The 26,454-nt window shown below is 41.1% G+C and overlaps 2 protein-coding genes across 7 annotated transcripts in view; one reads left to right on the top strand and one right to left on the bottom strand.

Moving 5' to 3' along the window:
• The window catches only part of SLC9A6 (solute carrier family 9 member A6), a 69,800-nt gene extending 56,237 nt beyond the window's left edge, over positions 1 to 13,563 (bottom strand). For 2 of the 6 annotated variants that reach the window (XM_070604824.1, XM_070604825.1), the window contains exon 1: positions 3,835 to 4,179. In XM_070604824.1, the coding sequence (XP_070460925.1) occupies positions 3,835 to 4,162 (328 nt within the window). In that variant the 5' untranslated portion in view covers positions 4,163 to 4,179. The other 4 variants (XM_070604829.1, XM_070604828.1, XM_070604830.1 and 1 more) reach the window with 4 other exon arrangements.
• MMGT1 (membrane magnesium transporter 1) lies at positions 13,400 to 24,445 on the top strand. The gene is made up of 4 exons (XM_008508922.2): positions 13,400 to 13,845; positions 17,656 to 17,708; positions 19,638 to 19,741; positions 21,379 to 24,445. Exons 1-4 carry the CDS (start codon positions 13,767 to 13,769, stop codon positions 21,536 to 21,538), a joined length of 396 nt encoding a protein of 131 aa, XP_008507144.1. The 5' UTR covers positions 13,400 to 13,766; the 3' UTR covers positions 21,539 to 24,445.
• Positions 24,446 to 26,454: the final 2,009 nt, after the last annotated feature.

Genomic DNA, 26,454 nt, shown 5'->3' with positions numbered 1-26,454 from the left:
GCTTCTCCAGTGGTTCCCCTTCATCTATTCTCCATTCTCCCAAAGCCTTCTCTTGCAACCCCCTCAAAAGCCCCACAACTTGAAGTATTGCCTCTTGACATATCTGATCTTATGACATTGATTACAGTATAGTGAAGGAGGAAAAGCACAAGTCTGGAAGTCAGATAGGTGTATGAATTCTGGTTCCATGAAGTTCTAGTCTGGGATCTTAGGGCAGATAACCTCTCACTGAACTTCAGTTTCGTCATATGTAGTGATGATAATATCAGCCCGTTTTATCTTTATTGTTAAATCTTTTCAACATGACGCAAAATGGTTAGGGGCTAAGAGGAATGGGGCTTTTGAGCCAGACTGACTGGGTTTGAATCCTGGCTCAATACTTACAAGTTATGCGACTTCAGGCAGGTCATTTAACCTTCCTGTACCCCAATTTCCTCATCTGTAAAATGGGAAAGATAATCGTACCCATCTCACAGGGTTGTTATAAGGTTTAAATGAAATGATACTTTAGAGCACCTAGAAGTGTCTAACACATTATAATGCTCAAGAAACACCACCTATTAAGTCCCCGGATTGCAGATGCTTCGTGGGCAGGGATGATGACTCACATCTGTATTTCCCATCATATCTCTCACATCAAAGATGCTTAATAAATATTTATTGATGAATCACATTAGTTAAGCCCAGGACTCTGGATGCTGTAAATTTAAGGTAAAACAAGTGTTTCTTCCCTTTTGCTTTTTATACCATCTGTAAGCACGCTGCAGTGAGTGATCACTCTTCAGACTTAACTAACTACCCTGACGATTTTTACTAATGGTGACTCATTTTTAAGCTTCTTAAGCAAGCTAGCCCAATGAAAAGAACGCTTGGGGGCTTTGACACTGTGTTTGTAACTGAAGCAATTAGGCTATATTACAATCCAGAAACTGACCACATTGGCAATTTAATCTTTTTTTCTTTTTCTTTTTTACCCTTGCTTCTCAAAAAGATTAAGGAAAGACTTGGGGCTGGCCCCGTGGCTGAGTGGTTAAGTTCGCAGGCGGCCCAGTGTTTCGTTGGTTCGAATCCTGGGCGCAGACATGGCACTGCTCATCAAACCACGCTGAGGCAGCGTCCCACATGCCACAACTAGAAGGACCCACAACAAAGAATATACAACTATGTACCAGGGGGCTTTGGGGAGAAAAAGGAAAAAATAAAACCCTTTGACCTAGTCCCATCTATTTGCAAACTGGACTGGAGAGTGAGTTAGGAGGCTGTTCATCCAGTCTCAATGGCCCATACTGAGAAAATGGAACAGGTTAAAGAACGCCAAGTTGTGGCAAATCAGTGCCAGATGTGGCCCCCAGGTAACACTCCTCCATTTTATATTCCACAAGAGATGCCCTGTTTTTCCTTCACAAAATACTAACACCAAGGTACTCCATCACTTTTTATTAACTTAGAAACGTCAGGAAATGCAATTAGGAATCCCACTTTTCTACTTCAGCCCAAGAGTTAGATGAGGTTAATGATATCAGCTACTAAAGAGCAAATATTTTCAGGGCAACTCTAAGTCTCCATATGGTTTTTTAAAAAATACTAGTTTGCTTCTCAAGTTACAAGACTGAGCAATTAAAACAACTGTTCCAAGCCTAACCTGAGACAATGCAGTTATAACAGCAATAATAATCGTATCATAGCTATCGTTTATTAAGCATTTACTTTAGATGTCAGGTACTAAGTTAAAAACATTTCTTCCTCACAATAATCCTACTATCATTGTTCCCAATTTATATATGACAGTGTAGGAGGGTAAGGGACTTGCCTAAGATCACAGAGCTACTGGCACAGAGGGACAGCAAACCAGGTATGACTTTAAGCAGGGGTTGGCAAACTTTGGTGGCAGTCTATTTTTGTATGGCCCAGGAGCTAAGAACCGTTTTTACATTTTTAAAGGTTTGGCAAAAGGAAAAACAAAGAAGAAAATGCAACAGAGACACACAGACCTATGTGACCCACAAAGTCAACAATATTTACTGTCCAGCCCTTTACAGAAAAAAATTGCAGACCTCTGGTCTAAAGCCTTGCACCTTTAACCACTACATCATACTCTCTCCATATATATAGGAAAGCAGTTTCTGTGATCGTTTCCTCATTTTAACACCATAATACTCATAATACTCACTTGGCATTTAACTGAATTTAAGATGCCATTATTTGCTGTCTACTCAAGAAGGATAAGTTCCTTGAAGGTGGGGATCTAATATTTCTTCGTATTTTGTGTGCATAACACATAGTAGGCTGGTTAGCAAATGTCTGTTGAGGATAGTAAATAAATCACACACTTATACAGAGAAATTATATAGAGCTGTATACCTTATGTGGCCAATTTAGCTTAAGGGATGCTGCAAACAAAATGCAAAAAAACATGAAATATGAAAACCACCTAATACGTCTAAAAGCTAAGAATCCTAGGGAGTAGAGAGATTTTGCACGGAGGCTTAGAATTTCAATACTTTACAAATGAAAAAATAAGCCTGAGTTCATGCATCTTCCTGATGCACACAACTACCTTTCCTCACTACCCTTGCGATGCTCATTCCAGATATTTGTATTTACTGGAAAGGGGGGCAGGGTGTGCATGGAGAAACGCCTTTTTGTGTCAAGGCTTCTTCTACCTTCCAAGTCTGAGAAATTAAGGCCCAACAGCTCATCAGTTTAAGCCTGTTCCAAATGAAGATACTCTTCCCTCATGTACTGCACAGAAAGGACTGTGTGTCCGCCCTCATCTCTTCAGCCATCTATACCCTCACAGTCATCTTAGATTAAGACAGTCAGCAATATGCATCTTTTCCTCTCATGAGGCCCCAGGGCAGTCCAAAACGCCTCTGAGCCCATGGTTTGATTTGCCCTTCTCTCCTCAAGACCAAGAAATCAAAATAAATAAATAAGAAACCTCAGAAAGAAAGCACACCTAAGACATAAAAACTGAAGCCATCGACTCAGCGATCCGTCAATAACCTGCTGCCACCAGCAAGTCACCCATACTGCATATGCGTGGTGGTGTTCGTAATTACTGTTTGGCTGAACTGATCAGCGTATAGTACAACACACTGCTGGGAGATCCTTAACTCTTCCTTGTCCTCGTTTCGGTACGCCTGAATTAGAAGGGTCAACCACACGTATCCCTGTCAGATATTACAAGCATAGTACAATAAACCAGGACGTCATTAAAAATGCCCTAAGCCTTCTTTAGCTTCTTTCGCCTTCAGGTTTGTACTTGGGCTCCACTGGAGTAAGGTTTTCATTCTCAACCTCGAAGGACAGGGCGTAGCAAGAGCTGGGTGATGGGTAAAGGTGGCCTCTGGCTCCAAAAGAACGCCAGATTCTGAGCAGTAGAGATACTACTGCAGCTTCAATGGACCTTAAACAAACGGACACCCCAGAGAAATGGATCGCTGTGCTGTCTTCCCCTCCCCCAGCCCCTAGCCCAATCCGAGACACCGCACCCACTCCCTTCCCATCCTCAGTCCCGGTCCCGAGCTTGGGAGGCAGAGGAGGAGGGAGTGCAGAAGAAAAAGGGGGTGGGGTCGGAGGGAAAAAAGGTGTGAAGAAGCAGAGGAAATGGGGGTTGAGGAAGAAATGGGGCGAGGCAGAGAAACGGGGGGCGTAGCAAAAAAAAGGGGAGTGAAGCAGAGAAATGGGAATGGGGGACGAGGCGAGGCAGAAGATGGAAGGAATCAGAAGGGGAGTCGAACGTAGGCCGAGCAGGGCCAGGAGGGGAGGCCCAGCAGCCGGCAGGCAGAGAAGGGGGAGCGCCAGGGGCGGACAGGGGGTTGAGGCACTTGCCATAAATCATCGCCAGGCCAGTTTCGTGCAGGAAGCGGGCCCGGCGGTGCTTGAAGAGCCAGATCGTGAGAATGGTGAGGGTGAGCAGCAGGATGAAGATGAGCAGGTTGGCGCTGTCCTGCCGGTGGCTCTCCTCCGCCTGCTTCTCGGACACGATCTCTTCGTCCATGGCTCTCGCCGCTCCGCCAGCGCCGTCCAAAGCCCCGGCCCAGCCAAAGACGCCCACTGCGAGGAGCAACCAGAGCGGCCGCATGAGCCGGCGGGCCCGGGGGCCGCCGCCGCCCACAGCGCGGCGGAGGGGCGCCCGCAGCCAGCCGCGCCGAGCCATGACTCCCCCCACCCCGCGCCCCGCTCCTCACCCGCAGCCGCCCGCGGTCGGACCACTCCCCGAGGGCTCACGGGAAAGGGGCGGGGCCCCAGAAGGCCGTCGGAGCGCGCGCGGCCCCCGCTGCCGCCGCCGCCGCCCTTAAAGGGGACGCGACACTCCTAGCCCGTTCGGCCCGTGCCTTTGCCCTTCTCTCCCCCGCCACTCCAGCTCCTCCCCGCCCCGGACGCGCACGCTCGGGCGCTGCCTGGGAATGAAAGGCCGTCGAATCTAGACTAGTCTTCTAGAAAAGAAGCCTCGACTGGCGTAATCAAGCAGAGGCAGATTGCGCTCTGTCTCCTTTGATCCTATTCTTAGAGCGCTCAGGGGAATGGATCTTTCATAACCCATCTCAATATCGTCCCCCAGCGTCTCTTAACAGGATAAGAAGTTGTCTCCTTGGGAGGGGCCTAAATCTTCCTCTCTGTAATTTAAAGTGGATTTTCCTTCTTCTGTCCTCATTGGGAAACAACGCTGTAGTAGTTCATAAAAGAATTGACTCAAAGGCAAAGATTATGCATGTGTCTGTATGTTCGGTTTTCTTTACATGTAAACACCTGATATAAGTCATCTCTCACGTCAGGAACCTGTAGAGAGAAACTCATCAGTCTCGCAGAGACGATTCAATTGGTTTGTGCTTAAATTTACCCGTGCTCCAAACACTCCTCTCCCTTCCTGAAGAAGAAATCTTCTGTGGTGTGATGGGTCTCTCCCTCTCCTCTCGCTCCATTTTCCTGCTGTCTTAAAGCAAATTTCCCCAGCTCAGAATTCACCTTTGACACCATCTCTTTTCTCTCTTCCTCAAAGAGTATTTCTCTGTTCTCAGCCTCTCAATCTTCCACACCAGAATTTTCACAGTTCTCACCCCTTTGAAAACAGTGGATTCCTATTTTCTCGTCCTTCTCAGACCACTCCTTAGGCTGTGTGGGCTTTGTTTTCTCTAGGCTTTCATTTCTACCTCCGCATGGATGAACTACAAATTCCAAGCCCTGACCTGCCACCCTCCCTTCAGGCCTCTACCTGATAGATGCTGAACAGATCCTGTTGAGGCTGCCTACCAATCTCAAAAACGAAAGTGTTTTAAAATGAGTTCATTTCCCCCCTACAAACACGTATTCTTTCGCAAATTTTTCATACCATCAATGGCACTTGCCAATGGTATGAATCCAATTCTTATCATCCTGCCTAGAATTCCTGATTCTCAAATGTTTTCATCTCAGGGCCACATAACTTCCTTGCAAAGACAACATGCAGACAACTCCAGGCTGTGCCAGTGTGGATTCTCTCCCACTAACCAGCTCTTCAAGCTCTGCGAGGATGTTGAGCTAAAAAAAAAAAAAAAAAAAAAAAAAAAAAGCGCTAGAATGGGGTTCAACGCCAAATTCTGTCCCTGTTGGGTCAGGAACTGTCCCAGTGACTGTAAGCTCATTTTCTCCTCTTAGTGTCTGAGTCTGTCTGTGCCTTCCCGAGAAACCCTATGGTTGCCTGTCCCCTGTCCCCTGACTCCAGCCTAACCATACTGCCCTGTTCACACAGGGCTGGGCTTTGCAGAGGCAAGAAACCCAGGTTACAGTCCTTCCCAGTCTCACCACGGCCCTCTCCCCAGACCTATCTTGGTCACCCCAGAAGACCTAGCGAATGAATTTACCTGCTTCCTTAGGCCTAACCACCTAATCCAAGGCTGTTTTCCCTCAGGACAAACCCATTTTTCATTCTCCTTGTGTTTGGAACTTGAAAAAAACAAGGGCACAGATTGCACCACAGTTAGCAAATGTCTTCAAGCCCCAGACTCTACCTCTGTTTATATGGCCCCAGCAATTTAGTATGCCAACCCCGCCCCCCGCAACCTCTTTATATCAGAGTTCCAGGAGGAATCTTGAGATGGCAATAACTTTACCAAGGGGGCCAATCCCCATGAGCCTTCGGCTCCGCTAGGAATGTACTTCTCTCTCAACCCAACACTGCTCTATGCTTCTGACTCTCGCCTCCCAGTTTCTCCTCCCACCACTGCCCTCCCTGCCAATCCTTGTCATGTGCTTTCTGGAATGCCCTCCATTATGAACAAACTACCCAACCCTCTCAGTTGCTACATTGATGCCCCCTCTGTCTCCTCCTTTTACCAGTACCTGAATCTCGCCCAGGACATCACATGCTCTGAAGCTGTTTCAAGTGGAGGCTATTTCATCACCACTCCACTGTCCTACATACACACACATACACAACTCACCCTCTCTTTTCCTTGGCATCTAGTGACTTCCTGGTTACTCCCACACATGCACGGAGGACTTGGGCATTTGCTTCACAGCTTCCTCTCTTCTCCCATCCTCCACTCCCCCCCTTCATCCCAGCCTCACCATCGTCCTGGGTGGCTTCCATGCTCAGACAAGTCACATGGAATTCAATCCTTGCCTCCATTTTCACTGGGAAAAGCAAGATCCTCAAGAAAATAGTCCTCAGTTTCCTTACCCTGCAACCTACTTAATATCCCATCAGTGTCCATCCTTTCTTCTTCCCCTCCAGCCTCACTGGAAGAGGTGTTTCCTCCTCTCTTATGAAACTTATACCTCAATCTGTACTCTGCGTTCCATCACCTCCTTCCTGCCTCTTCCAGGATCTACTCCAACAACTATCTCCCTCCACCATCTTCAATGGCTCCTTCTCCACTATTTCTTTCCACTCTCTAAAACCACTTTCAGGTGTCTTCTGAGAAACAGCCCTTCGTCTACACCCCTCTCAAACATTGCACTATTTCTCCCCTCCCCTCCAGAGACGAGCTTCTCAAGAGTTGTCTACGTTGTCTGCATTCCCATCTGCGAGTCCGGGGGTTAGCAGAGTACAGCTGACCAAATCCAGCCTGCTGCGTTTTTGTGTAACCTGAAACTAAGAATGCCTTTTACATTTTTTAATGGTTGGAAAAAATCAAAAGAAGAACAATATTTTGTGACACATGAAAATTACGCGAAATTTTCATTTTAGTGTCCATCAATAAAGGTTTATTGGCCACGGCCATGTCCAATTGTTTATTTACTGTCTGTGGCGGCTTTTGCACTACAAGGCAGAGTTGAATGGAGTTGCGAAGGACACTAGAGCCTGCGAAGCCTCAACAAGGTACTGTCTGCTCCTTTGCAGGGAAAGTTTGCTGACTTGGTCTCCGCCAGTCATTCCTCTACACTTCTACCAGAGGGGTCTTTCTGAAGCACAAATCTGATTACATATGTCACAGCCCTGCTCCAAACCCTCCAGTGGCTTCATTGCCTTCAGTTCTGGCTCCTTAGCCTGGCATATGATGCTCTACATTTCCTGACTCCAGACTGCTTCTCCACCCTATATCCTGTCCTTCTCCCCAAAAGATATTTTGCTTCAGCCATTGTGAACTCCTTGTAGTTTCCTGAATACTTCATGTGGTTTCATACACGTAGGTGCCTTTCCACGTGTTCCCTCGGCTTGGGTAGTCCTCCAACCCTTTCTTGACCTAACTAACTTCAACTTCTCTGACAAAACTCAGTTTAAAGGTCATCAAGCCTTCCAGGATGCCCTCAGGTTGCGTTAGGGGCTCCTTGTACGGGCTCCCGCAGGCCCCTGGGCAAATCTCTCTCTTAGCCCTCCTGAAGTATTATCATGTATGATTGACATGTTTACCTTGAGGGCAGGAACCAGATGTTACTCATTTCTTTACTGACAGCAGCTAGCACAAAGCCTAACCAAAATAGGTACTCAATAAAACTTATCTGAGCATCCATAAATGTCTCAAATTTAACGGAGTACAAAGGAAATCTCCATGTTCACAGATGACATTAAATTAAATTCACAGATGACATTAAATTCATTAGATTCAGTTCAAACATAAACTGAAAGAGAACTTTACAGTACTGGATATATAGTAAGTGCTCAGTAAATAGTTGATCATTGAAAAGTGTAGAAAAGTTTCATCCAGTGCTTAGCACAGTCCTTGGTTCCTTGGAGGTGCCTGATAAACACTGAATTAATCAATTCATGTATTGGGGGAAAGGCTGAAAAGCTAAGGTGAGGCCATCTTGTGGAAGGTCCTCATGCTGCAGAAAATTCTAACATTCATTTCCCTGATCTAAATCTCCCCAATATTAGTTTGGCAGCAGAAGTGGGGGGAGGGGCAGAGTGAATGAAATGCAGAGAGATGGGCAGTAGGAGAGATCAGTTAAGAGGTTTGAAAAGTAGTGAGGCCTTAACTCATCAGATACAGGAGGAACGGAAATGGGAGGCTGGATGCAAGAGCCAAGGCAGAGGTAGGATTAATCTGTCTTGGCAATTGATCAGATGGGTGGAGGGGGAGCACTGAGGAAGAAGGATTGAAAGATTACTCCAAGGCTTTGAACCCAGATATCTGGAAAACGTAGGATGGCTAATGGCATTAAACTGGGAGCCAGGGGGCTGGCCCGGTGGTGCAGCCGTTAAGTTTGCATGTTCTGCTTCGGTGGCCCGGATCCCGGGTGTGGACCTACACACCGCTTGTCAAGCCATGCTGTGGCAGGCGTCCCACATATAAAGTAGAGGAAGATGGGCACCGATGTTAACTCAGGGCCAGTCTTCCTCAGCAAAAAGAGGAGGATTGGCAGCAGATGTTAGCTCAGGGCTAATCTTCCAAAAAAAAAGAAAAAAAAAGGAAAAACAGTGGGAGTCAGAAGGTAGAGCTTGGCTCTGGGCAGGTTGGATTTAAGGGACTGGTGAGATATCCAAGTGGAGGTATCAAAATAGGCAGTTAGAAGCTTGGGTCTGGAGTTCAGGAGTGAAGTCAAGACCAGTGATAGATCGGCAAGCTATACAGTCATCCCTCAGTATCCATGGGGGATTGGTTCCAGGACCTCCTCAGATACCAAAATCTGCAGATGTTCAAGTCCCTTATATAAAATGTCATAGTAATTGCATATAAGCTATGCACATCCTCCTGTATACTTTAAATCATCTCTAGGTTACTTATAATACCCAATACAATGTAAATAGTTGTTATACTGTATTGTTTAGGGAATAAAATGAGAAGAAAAAAAGGTCTACGCATCTGCAGTATAGATGCGACCATCGTAGGTCTTTCGACCTGTGGTTGATTGAATCTGCAGATGCAAAACCCACCAATACAGAGGGTCCACTGTATGCACAGTACTGAAGCTGTGGAAGTTCATGTGTTCTCCAAAGAAGAAAGGGTAGAAAGAGACCTAATCTTAGGGCAATAGTATAGGGAATGTCTATATTCAAGGAGTAGAAGAAAGAGTTGGTTATAACTATCAGTTAGTTTTCAGTTTGTTTCATGAACATACCAGTCCAATGTGCTGAAAAAGCAAATAAGATTTTTGGTGTCATTTACAGTATCAATGCTATTTGAAATGAATAACTGTATTAACCTCAGACAAGTAACCTAGGATACTATGTGCCAATGTGGTAATGAAACCCCGAGAGAGATATTAGTACATCTGGAAATGGTCCAGAGAAGAGCAATTAAAATAATCATAGGGGAGAAGCAACTGATGTTTCAGGAAAGACTAAGTGCATAAAGAACCTCTCCAGTCTGAAAAAAAATAGCTAGAAGAGTCAACACCAGCAGCAACAACAATAGTAATAGCAGCTAACATATATTGAGTGCTCACGATCTGTGAGATTATTCTAAACAACTTATACGCATCATCTCACTCAATCCTGACAACAATCTTATCAGGTAAATACTATTATCATCCCCACTTTACCGATGAGGAAACTGAAGCACAGTAAAGCTAAGTAACTTGTCCAATCTCCCAGAAGGAGTGAAGGAGAATCCAGGATTGAAATCCAATTTGATTCTACAGCATATGCTTTTAAGAAGTATAAAACTCCCAGCAAACAAATCTTAAAGATATGAATCAAGTAACCACAGTATTGTTTACTAAGGTTCAAAACTCGAACTACCAAGGCACCACTTAATGCTTTAAGAGGAATACATTGTTTTGTTTGAATTTCTTACACTGAGTACACGTCACTTTTGTAAAGAAAAAAATAAAGAGGGTGCAATTTCAATATAAATATTGAAAATGCTAGTTTACCGAGAAAGTAGTAAACTTCTTGAATTTGTTAGCCAGGGAGGTTGTAATAAATATAAATAGCTTGAAGAAAGGTTTAGTACCTACAATAGATATACACCTCGGTATCTATGATAGTCAGGAACGTATTCCTAGGGAAAGTGGTGTTTTGAACTAGGTAGAAAAGAACAGAGTGTGCTAGCTAGAGGGAGAATCTACATGGGCAATGGAGACACGGATGAGTGGTGTGTGAAGTTACTCGTCTGGTTGGGTGGCATGTAACAAAGCTAATTAACTTTAAAACAATCCGGGGATTGCTGTGCTTTCTCTATTCAACGGACTATCCCAGGGAAAGGTGATGAGTCTTCATAAATAGCATCTTGGTAGGAAACACTTTAGAGATCGCTATCCCCAGCTTTAATAACATCCACATCATTTATTCACTGCGCATACGGAAAATGGCTGTTTCTTTGGGAAAACTAAAGGTACTTCTGGGGTCACCTAGGAATTTAAATGCTCTTTCTCATGAGGTTTGACTTTTGTTCGAAGAGCTCATGAAAACAGTGCTGCCACTAGCTGTACCTTGCACCTTTGGGATTAACTCCAACCTAGAGAACACTGTACGAGCGGACCCAAGGACATGTTTGAATGATACAGTCCTTGATAACTGTGACTATGAATACCTTAGCTTCCCTTCAAGTTGGAATCCACAGATAAGACAATTAAAATCCCACTCCATGAATATGAGATAACCATTTATTTCCAGAAAATGTGAAACTAGACTAATTTCTTTTGCACTCAGTACTTGGGTAAGAGATTCAAAAGAAGAGAATGGGGAATGCATTTTAACAGGGTAATGGAGAAAACAAAATTCAATGCCTAGACACTGGTCACTTCCCTGAAGACTAGGATAACACATTGGTGGTTTATATAAATACCAGATTCCTTACTAGCTCCTCTTTTTTCTATAACCTCATCCTTTTTTTCTTTTGAAATTGGCAAGGTTATTATTATTATTATTATTATTATTATTATTATCATTATTTGCTGGGAAAGATTTTCCCTGAGCTAACATCTGTTGCCAATCTTCTTCTTTTATTTTTCCTCCCCAAAGTCCCAGTACATAGTTGTATATTCCAGTTGTAAGTCCTTCTAGCTCTTCTATGTGAGCCGTGGCCACAGCATGGCTACTGACAGATGAGTGGTGTGGTTCCACACCCGGGAACCAAAGACAGGCCACCAAAGTGGAGCCTGCCAAACTTTATCCACTAGGCCATCAGGGCTGGCTCAATAGCTTCATCTTTTCAAAAGAAAGGAACCAGATCTCAACTCCTTTAAGAAACTTCCTAATCATTTCCTGCTTCAGATAAATTAATATTAGAAGAGACAACTTAATAGGGTACCTGAAAAGGCTAATTTCAATTTGACCATTATCAAAGCTAAAACAAAGTTTTAAGATTTTTGGAGGTCAACTATCTTTTCTATCTTGTCACCTTCCAGGGGTGGAGAAGGAAGTACTTTCCTGTCAGGTACAGAGAGAATATTTCCTGGTTCTTCCTGATTGTGAGGTTTATAAATAGGACTACATTCGTAAGGAATATATTATACTGTATTTGACATTGAACAAGTACTGTGTCAAATCTTGGCTTAGAGGTGAAGAAATTGGAGAGAGCCCAGAGAAAAATAATGACCACAATGAAAGGTTTGGAAAATGGGATCCAGGACAAAAACTATATAGGTAAAGTTGAGGAAATCTGATGACTCTTGGATGCTTTCTTTATTTTCTAGATTTTTTTTGGCTTTGAGGAAGCTCAAGTATATCAGAAAATGTTTATCATCAATCAAAGTATTATCAAAATTTAAGAGTGCATACAAGTCCACAGGGATTTTTGAGCCCAATTCAAAATAATGAAAGGACTCTCTATAGAGATGCTTTCAAACAAGGATACATCCCTCCGTCATTCTTTCCCATCATTCACGCATCACTCAACAAAATTTATTGAATGCCTACCATGTGACAGGCACTGTTCTAGGCATAGACAGAAACCTCTGTCCTCTTGGAACTTACATTTCATTGGGGGGAAAGAGACAGTAAACAATAACAACACAACAAATATAATACATAATTAAATTATAGAGTATGTTAGAAGCTTATATAAAAATAAAGCAGACTGAGGTGATCAGGAATGGGAAGATTGCACATTTAAAAGGGGTGGTCAAGAGAGTTATCTTTGAGCAAGTGAGAGTGTGCAAAGTGATGCAGATAAAACGTAGACTTCTGATAAGGTTGAGTGGAAAGAATGACGATCATACTTTGCATTTACCTTGTGATATGCAGTTTACAAAACTGTGCGATCAGTCGGGGGCACTTGAGGAACCAGCGCAGAGTTTGGAAAAGAGGATGAATCCCGTTTGGCCATATTAAGTTTGAAGTGCCGCAGGATAGAAATAAATGACCGGCAGGCAGTCGGAAAGGCCGGTCTGGAGCTAAGGAGAAACATTTGAGATAGAGATGTCTATTTGGAATCACTGGATATCGACGATGGCTGAAGCGGTGGGAATGAATAGGTGAGCTCGCCAAAGGAGAGCAGAATGAAAAGAGGTCAAGGGGATAACCTCACTATCGAATGTCTACATTTTAGGGGATGAAGACAAACAGGAATCGAGAAAGGAGAGTACATTTTATTCTGATCAGAGATAGAGATAGAGACAAGATGGGCCTGCATTGTCAGCATTCTTACATTCCTCCCATTTCACTTCTACCTAATGTAAACTGGTTCCCTTCATGACAAAAAACTCCTGCCGCGCTACACCCCTTTGGACACGAATCTTTCTCAAAGATCTTTTGAAAGTAAGGAGAAGGGAACTGACTTTTACTGAGCATCCCCCGCATGCCAACGTGTTTGGGGCTCCAAATCCCGGGTTGTTTCCCTTTACACTCCACCCGCCTCCTCGCTTCCACACCCTTGCCTCCTTCCGCAGTGCCGGTTCCTACAGGGCTGAAGCACAGCAAAGGCCAACAGGAAACAAAGGACACAGCTTGAGGGAAAAGCAAAACAAACAAAAAAAACCCCCCTGCTGCGGATAGAGACCCAGCACCAACAGCCTCTAACCAGCGCCTGTAGTCCCCGGTTCCGCAGCCTCACCCGGGCCTCTCGCAGGCCCCGCCCCGCCTCCCTGCAGGCCCCGCCCCTTGCCCCGCGGCCCGCGCTCATTTGCTGGCGCCCTTCCTCTCCGCTTCCCAGCCGGGCAGCTTTTCGCCTCTTCTTTGACGCCCTCCGCTCAGCTCCGCCTCGCGCAGGGAGGCAGCGCGGCGCAGGTTTGGCTCGTGGACACTCGCGGACCTTATTCCTTGTCGCTTTCCCCTTCTTCCCGGCATTCCTGTTTCCGCTTTCTCACGGCTCCTCGGTTTTTCCACCTCTGAGGCGCTTCGCGCCCAGGGCTTCAGTGACGTCATCTTTCTGCGCTGCGCGGACGCCAGCCGGTGGAGGAAGGAACAGCTCTGCCGCCCTTCGCTGCTTTTGTTGGGCTGCTGCTCCGCCGGAATCATGGCGCCGTCGCTGTGGAAGGGGCTGGTGGGCATCGGCCTCTTTGCCCTAGCCCACGCGGCCTTTTCCGCCGCGCAGCGTAAGTGCCCGGGGGCTTGGGTCCGGTCCCGTGAGGGACTCCGGGGGCGGTGTGTGGGCGCACCCCTGTGGGACTGTCAGATCGAGTGTCCCAGGAACGGTCATTTGACACCTTACAGTTTGGGGTGACTACGAGAAGCGGCATGGAGCTCTCCGATGGAAGGCTCGGATTCTGAGTTTGCGGAGAGTGGGGACACCTGAGATTGCAGCCGGGTTCGAAGGGGGGTGTCTGGGAGAGGGCTCCGAGCGGGACGGGCGGGCTGCAGGATGCGCAGAGAGGGAGTCTGTCTGGGAATGCTGGACAAGTGATGTCAGATCCAGCGTGGGGCTGATCAGGCAAAGTGTCAGATTGAGAACCTCGGATGCTCATGGTCCCATGACAACTAGATGGACAACATCTTGGGCATTCCTGGGCTGTTCAGGCAGAGACTAAGTTAAGTGACCGTTTGCGTCAGGGAGGCACTGTGGTACAGAGGAAAGAGCATTGGTCTGGAAGTCTGGAGGGCTGGTTCGTAAAAACTTGCTTTACCGCTAAATCTGTGTGACCTTGGGCAAGTCACGTCCCTTCTCTGAGTCTTCATTGAGGTGGATTTTAATTCCTGCCCTTTCTGTGTCACAGAGTGATTGGGAAGTTTAAATGAAAAAAAAGTAAAAGTACTTTATTATACAAATACAATCGGATGTATCGTCAAGAAGAAACTTGGAGTCCAGCGGAGGATGCAGTGCAGTCTTGAGACAGCTGATCTGTTTTGAGATCTTCCTTCTCTCCTGGACCAGGGGTCAGCAAACTCTGGCATGTGGGCAAAATGCAGCCTCCCTCTTGTTTTTGTAGTGAGCTGAGAATGTTTTTACATTTGTAATTGTTGGGGGAAAGAGCAAAATAATATCATTTTTATGATCCATGACAGTTATATAAATTCCAAGTTTCAATGTGCATCAATGAAGTTTTATTGGTGCACGGCCACACCCATTCATTTAGGTATTGTAGGGCTGCTTCCTAAGGGCGGGGTTGAATAGTTGTGATAGAGTATCTAGGCCTGCAAAGTCTAAAATATTTATTATCTGGCCCTTTACAGGAAAAGTTTGCTGACCCCTGTCCTAGCCTATAGAGCCCATGAGGACAGGGGCAGTGTATATTTTGTTCATTGCTGTAATCTCAGTGCCTAGCACGATGTTCCCCACAGTAGGTACTCAATAAATTTGTTGAATGAAGGAGATGAATTCAAAGTTGAACTTCATGCCTTTTATTTGCTAGATTACTAAAACTAGTAAATAGAAATAAAGTAGAAAATAAAATGTGAATTCTTTCAAAGTTCTAATTATTTTTAAGATAAAAGCTTTTGTTCCATTTATTATATGTAATTAAAATGATCCAGTTATTTTAACTACTTTTTACAAACATGTATTATGACATTTGCCTGACAGAAATTCAGCTTTATTTTTAAAATACATTTCTTTATTTGAAATTTTAGATTTACAGAAAAGTTGCAAAGATAGTACAGAAGAGTTACGGTATACCCCTCACCTAGTTTCCCTTCTTGGTAACATCTTACATTACCCTGTTATATTGTCACAACTAAGAAACTGACATTGGTATATTACTATTAAAGCTAGCTTTTATTTGGATCTCACCAGTTTTTCCATGAATGTCTTCTTTCTGTTCCAGGAATCAATCCATGGTATCACATTACATTTCGTTGTCATGTTTCCCCTGTCTCCTCTGTTCTGTGACAGTTTCTCCAAAGCTCCAATCTTTAATGATAATAATAATAATAGCTGACATAATTAAGTGCTTACCACGTTGCCAGGCACTGAAGTAAGCACTTTACATGTAGCATATAATTCAGTCATACCGAAAGCCCTGTAAGGTAGCTATTATTGTCATTATCGCCTTTGAAAGATGAAGAAATTGACACTGACACAGCTGGGAAATCTGCACAAAATTACAGATGATAAATGGTGGGGCCAGGATTCAAAGACAGGCAGTTTGACTCTAGAACCTGTGTGCTACACTGCTTTATAAAATTCAGTCTTGAGTAATTGTTTGAAATTGCGCTGTGCTTAGGTGCCAGAGGTACAATGATGCCCTGAGGGAGTTCAAAGTCGAGTGGAGAAACAAGTGGATCCAGAAATAAACACTTAAAGTGATCTAGATGCTATTTCTAAAATGTGTAGAGATAAATGGAGACGGGGGCCAGTCTTTTTTCCGGGGGCAAGGAGTTAAGGAAAGTATCCTAGAGCCTTGCTGCTCAAGTGTGGTCAACAGACCACTATCGTGGGAATCACCTGGGAGCTTGTTAGAAATGCAGAAACTCAGGCCCTGCCCCAGATCTATTGAATCCGAATCTGCATTTTAATAAGATCCCCAGGTGATTCTATTTACATCCCTTTGAGAAGCACTGCCCTAGGGGAACTTAGGATACTGTGAAATCCTTTGTCATTTTCTACAATAGGCTTCAGCTGTAAATTTTTACAGGCCAAGCGCAGGAGGTTGTTGAAGTCCAACCCCTTCGTCTTACAGAGGAAATGCCTGGTTAAAGGTAGTGTTAGAGTGAGATTAGGCTTCGTGCAAAGAAGAAAGCTAGCTGGGAAGTGAACAGGCAGTGGGAAGTTAGCCAAAACCTATTTTTGGTATTGGTTTGATTTTTCTTTTACACCTGTCCTTATGCTAAATCCTGTAAGGTAAAACTTCAGAAGTGTTTCTAAACACATTCTCTTTTAAGAGTCACTACACGTTCACTCACAACAATTTGGGTTTCTTAGTCCACAGTACATTATTACATAGAGATTGTGTGAGGTTCCTCTGGAATTAGGATTTTGTGTTTGTATGTTCCCCATGAGATGAGAATGCCTTGTGGCATTTGTCACTGTAGTGGACCTCTTTATAACGTTCAAGATGGAAAGAGACCAGTATTTACCTTTGAGGCTGTGTCACGTCAGATTGTGGCAGCAGATACTGTGGTGCTGTGGCGCGCTCATCTTTGCCGTGGTGACCTTAGTTATGGCAGAGTGCCTATCATGTATCTCTTTCATCCTCACATTATTCCTATTTTACTGTTGCAGAAACTTAGGCAGTGAAAAGATACTATATTTCTTTGATTCTGAGACGTACACCCCCTGCTACATTTTAACACTCTGAAATTGAGATACATGTTACAATCCATGAGAGTGTCTTACATTGAATGAGATATAGTCAATTACAGTACATTCAAGAGCTGGTATTATGATCTAGGCTTTTCAGCTTCCAGATCCTGATCCTTTTCCTTCATACCTTGCTGCCTCCCGAGGCTAAGGCAGCAGCAGAATTATAATTAAATCATAGAAGCAGAAATTGATGCCCGGGAATTTCTCCTATTCCACCTCTGCCCCAGCATATTCTCTCAGGAAAAACATTTCTATACCAATATTACTTTGTCCATACTATGTGATGATGGTGCTATTTCAGGGTTGAGATTTTCTGTAGACTTATTAATTTTTAAAGTTGTGATTGACCGGTTAGTGAAAGAATTTCAGAGGATTCTAGTTTTCCTGTGGTAATGAAAGAAAAATTATGTTTAGGCATTTCTTCCTCATACTTGCTCACCTTTCACTCTTCTCCTGTTTTATAAAGCGACAAAACAGTCATGATGTAAATAAAATAGTTCAAGATCAGGTTGACTGCCTTAGAAGATAGAGGTTTTTGAGGAATCCGGGATTAGCATTACTTTATGTAGCATATAAGTCAGCTGCTTCTTTGGTATTTTGATTTGCTTGCATTTTAAGAAAGAAAAATGGGCTACAATTTCCTTAATGGTATGCTTCTGGTTTATAGATCGTTCTTATATGCGATTAACAGAAAAGGAAGATGAATCACTGCCAATAGATGTAAGTTGGTCATTTATATTCCATTAAAATGTCTTTAAAAAATTTGCCACATAGCTTATGTTTTACAGGGTTTTATTCTCTTAAAAATCTTCCAGATATGAAATAATATCTGTTCTCTACCTTTTGTCGCTCATTGTAAAACCCCAGAATTTGGAAACAAAAGATTTATCTGTTTGGCTTCTAGAACTGTAGTTTAAATAGTCTTTCTAGAAGTTACTCCTTCCATAGTCTAAGATGGACATAAAAAGTTGATTATTTGACTTCGTTTTTTAGAAAAGTTCCTTTTATATTTAAAGTATAAAAACAAGCAAAACTAACAAAACATTGTTTAGGGACATATACACAGATGGTAAAACTAAAGAAAAACAAGGAGGTGTTTTTTTAAGCTAAAATGATATGTGAGCTTCATTCACAATTTTTATCTTTATTGAACTTTAAATTACAAAAGTAGTAAGTTCTACTTTAAAAGAACAATCAAACAGTAAGTCTAAAGAGTAAAATACAGTTAAGAAAAAAAAAAAACTGACCCCATTGCTCAGCAAGTCTACTCCCACCAGGTTGGGGTATATCATTGGTTCAGTTTTCTTCCTGTGCATAAACAACATTATCTTTATTCATGCTTTTACGTAATTGAAACACTGAGTTTTTCTTTAAAAAGTTATGCATGTGTATATAGTTTTATAATTAGCTTTTTTATTACTTAGCAATTTATCTTGACATATTTCGTGACACTCATGGATTTATGACGTTCTTATTAATGGTGCCTGTGATTGCATTGTATGAAATAGGTCTTGGTACACTGGTGGTAGGAATGTAAACTGGTATAACATATGACATTAGGTTTTAATTTAGAAAGTTAGAGTAATAGCTTGTGGCTAATTTTGACTTTAGTTGTCTATAATTAAAAATATGGTAGATGTGGCTATTAACTCATTTTCTCATCACCTTTGCTTTGTGGTACATACATACACACACAAATTCATTTATATCTATTTAAAAATAACTTCCTTCTGTTTAGAAATGGGAAGATTTGAAAAATACAGAAAGTCACAATCAAGAAAATAAAATATGCCTGTAATCCCATGTTGGTTAATAGCAAACATTGCAAGTTTTTGCTTGCACAATGTTTTTGGAAAGCAGTTTGGTCTTACCTAGTAAAGTTGAATGTGTGTGTGCTCTCCTCCAGTAATCCTACTCCTGTGCACCAGGACACATACACAAGGATATCCATATTGACATCGTAAAAGTAACAAACAGGAAACAGCCCACATAGCCATCAACAGCGGAATGGATACCTTGTGGTATTTTCATATAATGAAATACAAAACACAATGAAAATGAATGGACTACAACTATATACCACAACAGGGATGAATCTCACAAAAGAGTTCAAAAGGGAAGAAGTAAACAATATATGTTTTAGAGGTACATACATAGCTGGTAAAATTATAAAGAAAAGCAAGGAACTGATTAATACACAATTCAGGACAAGAGTTAATGTTGAGAGGGAGGGTGAAGAATATAATTGGAAAGGGACACATGGGACTTGAAAGGTACTGATAATGTTCTCTTTCTTGAGCTGAGTGGTGGGTAAGGGGTGTTCTTTCTATACTCTATGATATTTAACAATAATACATTGAACAATTCTTGGTTGCTCTTGGAAGCAGGTAATAGTTGATAACTGAGTTCTGAATGGCTCAGTACCTGTTTTTGCTATTTGAGCAAAACCCAAAAGTATTTTTACAGTTGATCCACAGAATTTATAGAAGATTGTATTGTGTCCAAGTCCAAATCATTTGAAGTGAGAAGTGATTCCTTGATAGGATCTGGGAGAAATACCTGTTAGAGGCTAAAAAGAGATGGAGAGAAAATTGCAAATTTTTACAATATTTGTATGTTGTGTAGTAATCTGAATCTTTATACTCACAGATAGTTCTTCAGACACTTCTGGCCTTTGCAGTTACCTGTTATGGTATAGTTCATATTGCAGGGGAGTTTAAAGACATGGATGCCACTTCAGAACTAAAAAATAAGTAAGTCTTTCCCTTTTCATAGGCATTTAATTTCATAGGGGTTTTGCTTCATTTACGTAATTTAAAATGTATATTTTCTGGTACATGAAAGTTGGTTTTGTTTTTATGTCTTGATTATGCAGTTTGTATGACTAATGTGATAAAAATATTGAGGCAGTGTTTGATATAATAGGAAAAATGGAAGTTGAACGACAGATTATTGATATTAGGATAAGATGTTATGTTATGGTTGCTTAAAATTATTTGTTGGTTGGTTGGAGGGACAGATGGATGGAAATAGATATATAGGAAGATGTTACCTTAGAAATTTTCCCTTCCTTCCTCACTCCCTCCGTCCTGTCTCTTTGCTTCCCTCTCCTTCCTTCCCTCCTTCCTTCCAGCTCTTCCTCCCTCCCTCCCTCCCTTCCTTTTTCTTCTTTTTATCCTCTTGTCCCAGCTTAGTCTTTGAAAGAAAAAGGGGTTTTCTGTTTCCTCTATTGCTTGAACCTAGTCTGTAACAAACTCTGCTCTCCGGCCCTTTTCTATCCCTGGATTAATGTATATTTGTTATTCTGCTTATGTCTCCTATACGTCTTCTAAGCTATTTTCATGAGCTTTACTCACTTTTCTTTTCCATATTTCTTACTTTCATAAAATCATGTTTAACTTTGTTCAATTCCATCTTTGGACTTTACCCACCTTCTTGATCCTGAATATTTTAACCCTTTGCAATATTTCCCTAGAAGGAGTCCCAGTAAACTTTTACGTTTTAGAGGAAACTCACCCCTTTTTTACTTCTACTTTTTAGTTTACGTTTTAAATAGTCATATCTCAGGCTTCCTGTTTTATGTGGGGCTATCCTTGGATTTTTAGGTAGGCTGACTTTGAGGTTTGAGTTTTTATTAAAGGAAGAGTTCTTTTTTTTCCCCAGGAAAATAATATTTAAAAACAAACCAACACTAAAAGCCATACACTTAGGTGTTTGTGCACTTTTTTTAGACTACATGTATCTTCCTGGAATAGAAGAGCGGATACTCTACTATCACCACCCACTGCTGTTCTTACAAAGAGTCTACTAGGAATCGCAGGCAAGGGGCCAGGAAAGAAGCAAGTAAAACAGAATGGGATGAAGTAGGTGGTAGCAAAATATATGAATTTAGTAGGTGGTAGCAAAATATGTGAGTTTGGACAACAGCAGGTACAGAAGGGCCAAAAGAAATTTTTTGCTATACTTGAAAGATTCTTGGAAAACAGATCTCTGAAATGATCATATGGCTTGAATAGTGAGGGCCAAATGAGACTGATCAAAAGTGCCATCTGTGTACTGTTTTTTTAAAAGACTGACCTGGGCTAGTGTTAGATTTACAGAGGTGATTAAAGTTGAGCAATTATTTGTGTTATTAGTCATAGACATCCTGGAAGGAATGGCTGCATAAAAAAAATTCGAGGGCTTTTGTTGCTTTTCCAGGTTTCTTACTTTCCTTGTACAGGAAAAAAAATGAGATAGAGTATAAATGCCATTGATAGGCTGATTTCATGGATTTAAACTTAGTTTAAAATATAACCCATAGCAAATTCATAATTGTTTAGAAGCCTGCTTGTTGTCACATACACTTTTATAAAGGTTTATCTAAAACTGATGCTTTTTTTCTTTTAAGGACATTTGACACGTTAAGGAATCACCCATCATTTTATGTATTTAATCATCGTGGTCGAGTACTGTTCCGGCCTTCGGATACAACAAATTCTTCAAACCAAGATGCATTGTCCTCTAACACATCGTTGAAGTTACGAAAACTTGAATCACTGCGTCGTTAAGATTTTTACAAATTATAATAATAGGACAGGACACAGAGCTGGAATATTGGAGTTTGGGGTATAAAACACTCCCCTATCAGTATTTATATTGATCTTTCAGACCTAATTAACAAAAGTCTATGGCCCTTGTTTGTACACTGTTAATCAAGTCATTAATGCGGTATAAGTTATCTGTGAAATGAGTCTTTGATCTTTCAAAGAGAGAGTTCTTTTTTTCATTTAAAACAAATTCACATCTTTTGTAAAAGTCACTGTTTTGAACACATTTCTTGGAAAAATGTTGATGGTTTCGTAATTATTTATTTTCTTAGATTTCTTTTGCACTACAGTTTTTAGGATTCTTTTGGAAATAGTGTGACTACTGCATTTTGCAGCACGAACGATAGTAAAATGACCTTCAGTTCTTAACAACAAATGCACTTCTCTAAGGAGACTAAAATGGTGACTTAGTTTTTCTTACGCCCCCTAAAAAGTGACTCTGCTTCAGCAGGTACTGGCCAGTTTTTAATGTACCCATGCCTTCTCAGCCCGTTCTGCTCCCATACACCTTCTAACATCAGCTGTCTTGTTTCATCACTTCTCTGGGGTTCTGTGTGCAGTGAGCAATTTTTGTGTCAGAACTTCTTTGTCATAACAAATATATTTAACAAACTCAACTTGTTGTAAAGCTACTTGTGTTCTCTTCATTTATCTGTCAGAAATTTCCCTAATTGATTTTGTAGTATAAGAATAGTTGAAGATAGACCAAAAAGACCATCGTGATTTGATTATCTTGCCTGTGTAAAAAAATAGTAATCACTGAGGACAACTGATTCCATGTCATTAGCCAGTTTAACTTATTCAAAAATAACTCTGTTATTTCATTGCACACTAAACTAGTGAATTAGTAAAAATGAAGGAAACTTCTTATTAAAGGTAGACTTCAAAGGAATTGGGCCAAATATGTTCTATATATTTGGAACTAATATCTTTAAGTTTTTAAAAAGGTCAGTTAAGAAATTGTTTCATAGCTTCTGATTTGTAGCAGGCTTAGAGTTTTCCATCTTCATTGTATGTTGCTGAAGGTGAGGATGGGGTACAGAGTAGGATTTTTTTAGAAACAGTAATTTTGGGGAAATTTGGCTGCTTTTTGATCTGCAGGAAGCTTAACATTTCTTTGTGGAGAACATTGCTTTTGTTGAATTGTACAGGTATGACAATAGGTGTAAAGGGAATAACTGTATGCAGATTTCAAAAGGAAATGTGTTTTAGGCAAGAGTCATAAGATGCTCTTACGCTTGATGGCATTTTTTCCATTAGGAATGAACCTCAGCTCTTCTCTTCTGCCTTCTAACACACAGCCCCAAAGCACGAGGTGGTTTTGTCATTGGCTTTTTATTGTCGTTCAGTTTTGCTTTGTTTGCCAACCCAGTCTGTGTGTGGAATACTGACTCTGCCTGCTTTCTAAGAGAACAGAGTTAGAAATCTGCTGATAACCTAAAATAACGTAGAAATAAGTTAAAAATGTGAACTCACGGGTTAAAGTGGTGATAATTAAATCAAAATATTGTGCAAGAATCAAGCTCCTTACGTCAGGCTTCTCTAGTGTTTCCTCAGGTCTGACGTGACTTGCAAGAGCCTCTTGTTTTCTTCTCTTTTGGGGCTATCTTCCTTTCCTGATATGTTTTTCTGACAAATTTATTTGAGATAAAATTCACATAACTTAAAATTCACCCATTTAAAGGGTACAATTTAGCGATTTTGCTGTATGTTCACAAAGTTGTGCAACCATGACCACAGTCAATTTTAGAACATTTCCTTCACTCCCAAAAGAAACCCTGTACCCTTTAGCTGTCACCTCTCATTTCCCCCATAGTGCCTCCCAGCCCCGGGCAACCACTAATCTATGTTCTCTCTCTATAGATTGCCTATTCTGGTTATTTAATGTGAATGAATTTGTACAATATCTGGTCTTTTGGGACTGGCTTCCCAAATATGGTTTTGTTTTATGTGGAGTGAGAACTTTGCGTCTTGGAAACTGGGCTTGCTGTGAAAGGCAGTGGTTGGTAAAGGCAGTGGATGTGAGGAGGGAGGGTGAGATACCTAACAGGTTTCTCAGTCAATCTTGTGCCGAATAGGATTTCCTCATGACCAAGCATTTGTGATGTACTTCTACTTAGAATATTTTGGCTAGTCTCTAGAATAGGTATTGAAATCTTTGCCCAGTCAGGAAAGACCTGCTACAACTAATGACAAATAATTTGGCAAATAATTGACATAACAGTTTTCAGGCATGTCTAACTTTGTTAGCAGCTTGTATACCTCGGGCCAGGTGAGCTTCCCAAATTTCTTCTTTAATTTCCTCCAGTGAATTTCTGCTCTCTTTTTTCAAGTATGTACCATAGGACTAAAGATGATTTGGGTGTATCGTAACAGTGCTAAATGGATTAAGTTCAGAATTTTATTTATAATGCTGTGAGACAGTCCATGACTACCTAGTGTAGTCCAAAAATGTAGTGATTTGAGCTAGTTAAGCCTGCAGTTGACTGTGATTTCAGTGACATTCAGAAGTGTGTTACTATTGAAGGCTCTCTATGATATAGGAATACTCACTTCTTAAAAACCAGGGAACCAGCCAAATGCTATGGGCTAATGGCCCAGCCACAGAAAATGCAGATCGGCGAATTGGAGATGATGATGCTCTGTAACTCCCTGATGATTGTTTCCCAAGCATTGTGGCTTCTTTTTGAGTGGCATGGCAGCATCTTCCTGGTTGTATGTGGCCTGTTTCCATGATGTATTGAGTAGTGTTGTTCGTTGTGAGCATCGATGCCTGTAACACCAAGCTAAACACATTCTTTTGGATATGTTTCCTCTCTTTAAATGACCTTGCCCTGTCCAATAAATAAATGATTGTCTCACCCTGTATTTGGAAGTGGTTTTTCTTTTTGTTTTTTGTTTTTTTTTTTTACTTTTAATCTCATTTTCTTCTGCTTCTCTATCCCCAGAAAAATGTAAGTGTTAATTTTATGACTGTATTTTTTTCCAGTGTGATGCTGTTTTACTAAATTCAATGGATACTTTACTTTTTATGGTACATGTAAAGTCTTATTGCAGTTTTATGTTTTTTTAGAGTTGAAACAGAATGTGTAAGCTCATTTTATAAATTATCAAATACCCTTTCGGGTATAAGAATTTCAGTCCTCGAGTAGCAGTGTTTAATCATTCCATCACAAATTTGTTAGATAGCCCAACTACCATTACAAAATGTCACTTGATACTTAACAGGAAATCATGATTAAAGCGTCAGGGGGCAAGTGTAAAGTCTAAAGACAATCCAAGGGGTAGTTCTGATCACAAAACTTGGCACTTATCTGCAGTATTTTGAAAAATAGCACTGCCAGTATTCTAATCTACCTAGGATTGTCTCAAAATAACCTACTAATCAAGTATTCTTTTAAAAGGAAAAAAGAAAGATAATATATGCACTTGGCAAAAAATGTCAGACGGTACAGAAAGGCTTGAAGTTAACACTTGCCTCCTTCCCTCCTCCTCCTAACACCTCTCTCCGAACGTAACCAGCTTAAGGTGTCTTGTACATTCTTTCAGGAAAAAAGTTATTTGCCAGCAAATATATACTTAAAAAAGTTTTACATTAATGGAATCAGACTGTATACACTCTTCTGTACCTTGCTTTTTTTGCTACCTGTGTCTTATAAGATTTTTCTGTTATCAGTATATGCAGAAATGCCTCAGTCTTTTTGATGACTGTGTGGTATTCCAATGTACAAATGTGTTATAACTGTTCGAACATTGATGGGCTTTCAGATGGTTTCCAGTATTTTACTATTACTAAACCATACTGCAGTGAGCATACTTGTACATGTAATGAGATTATACTGACAGGGGTAATGCCTAGCAATAGAACCCTGGGTCAAATGGTGTTTTTCATTTTCAGTTCAGTGGTTGTTGCCAGATTGTTCTCCAGAAATCTTTGCCCATTATACTTCCACAAATAATGTATAAGAATAATTATTTATGAGGCCCGTGCCAACCCTGGGTACTAGATTTTTAAAATTTGATCGTCTGAAAGTGAATACATAGTATCTTGCATCTAAATGAAGCTATAATGCATTTTAATGAAGGAGATGGAACACATTTTCATGTTTATTGGTTACTTATATTTCATTTTCTGTGAACTGTGTGGTCATGTTCTGTTTTCTATTAGATGATTTGTTTTTTATTGATTTGTATGAGCTGTTTGTAAGCTAAGAAAATTGGTGCATTGTCATATGTTTAATGATATTTTCTTGCATTTTATTTATTTATGGAGTTAACTTATCAGTCCTTATGGCTTCTGGGGTTTGTGCCTTGCTTAGAAAGGCCTTCTTTATGTTTAAGAATAAATTTAATGTATTTTTCCAGTACTTTTAAGTTTTTTTTTTTTAACCTTAAATCTTTGATTCATTTGGAATTTATTTAGGTAGAAGGACTGAGGTAAGGATTCCACGTATTTCTCCCCCAAATAAGCTATCTGGTTATCCCAACCCCATTTATTAACTATTTTCCCACACTGATTTGAAAAGCCATCCTCATTCATACACTGAATTTCCATATATAGTTATATCGGTTTCTGAGCTCTGCAGTCTGTTGCAAAAATTACTAGTCTTTTAATTAAGTTGTTATACATTTTCGTATTTGACCTCGCTAGTCCGTACCTCATTATTACTATTTTCAGGATTTTTTCCTAGTTGTTCTTACATGTTTATCTTTACAGATGAACTTTAGTATCATTTTGTCCAATTCTAAAATCCTATTGATCTTTTTCCTAGAATTTTATTTTGAAAAATTTCAAACTTATACAAAATGTGAAAGAATAGTATGATGAACATCAATATACTTTTCATTTAGATTCATTATTTCTAACATTTGCCGTT

This window comes from Equus przewalskii, chromosome X (genome assembly GCF_037783145.1).
Source record: "Equus przewalskii isolate Varuska chromosome X, EquPr2, whole genome shotgun sequence".
In the NCBI taxonomy this organism is placed as follows: domain Eukaryota; kingdom Metazoa; phylum Chordata; class Mammalia; order Perissodactyla; family Equidae; genus Equus; species Equus przewalskii.
Note: the sequence above shows the minus strand (reverse complement) of the source record. Positions and strands in the feature narration are given on the sequence as shown.

Bases quoted from the DNA above. Each gene is read 5' to 3' on its own strand.
- MMGT1 (XM_008508922.2), top strand. From the start codon at position 13,767: ATGGCGCCGTCGCTGTGGAAGGGGCTGGTGGGCATCGGCCTCTTTGCC. The intron at 13,846-17,655 runs GTAAGTGCCCGG...TCTGGTTTATAG, and splicing joins GGCCTTTTCCGCCGCGCAGC to ATCGTTCTTATATGCGATTA. The intron at 17,709-19,637 runs GTAAGTTGGTCA...TTATACTCACAG, and splicing joins ATGAATCACTGCCAATAGAT to ATAGTTCTTCAGACACTTCT.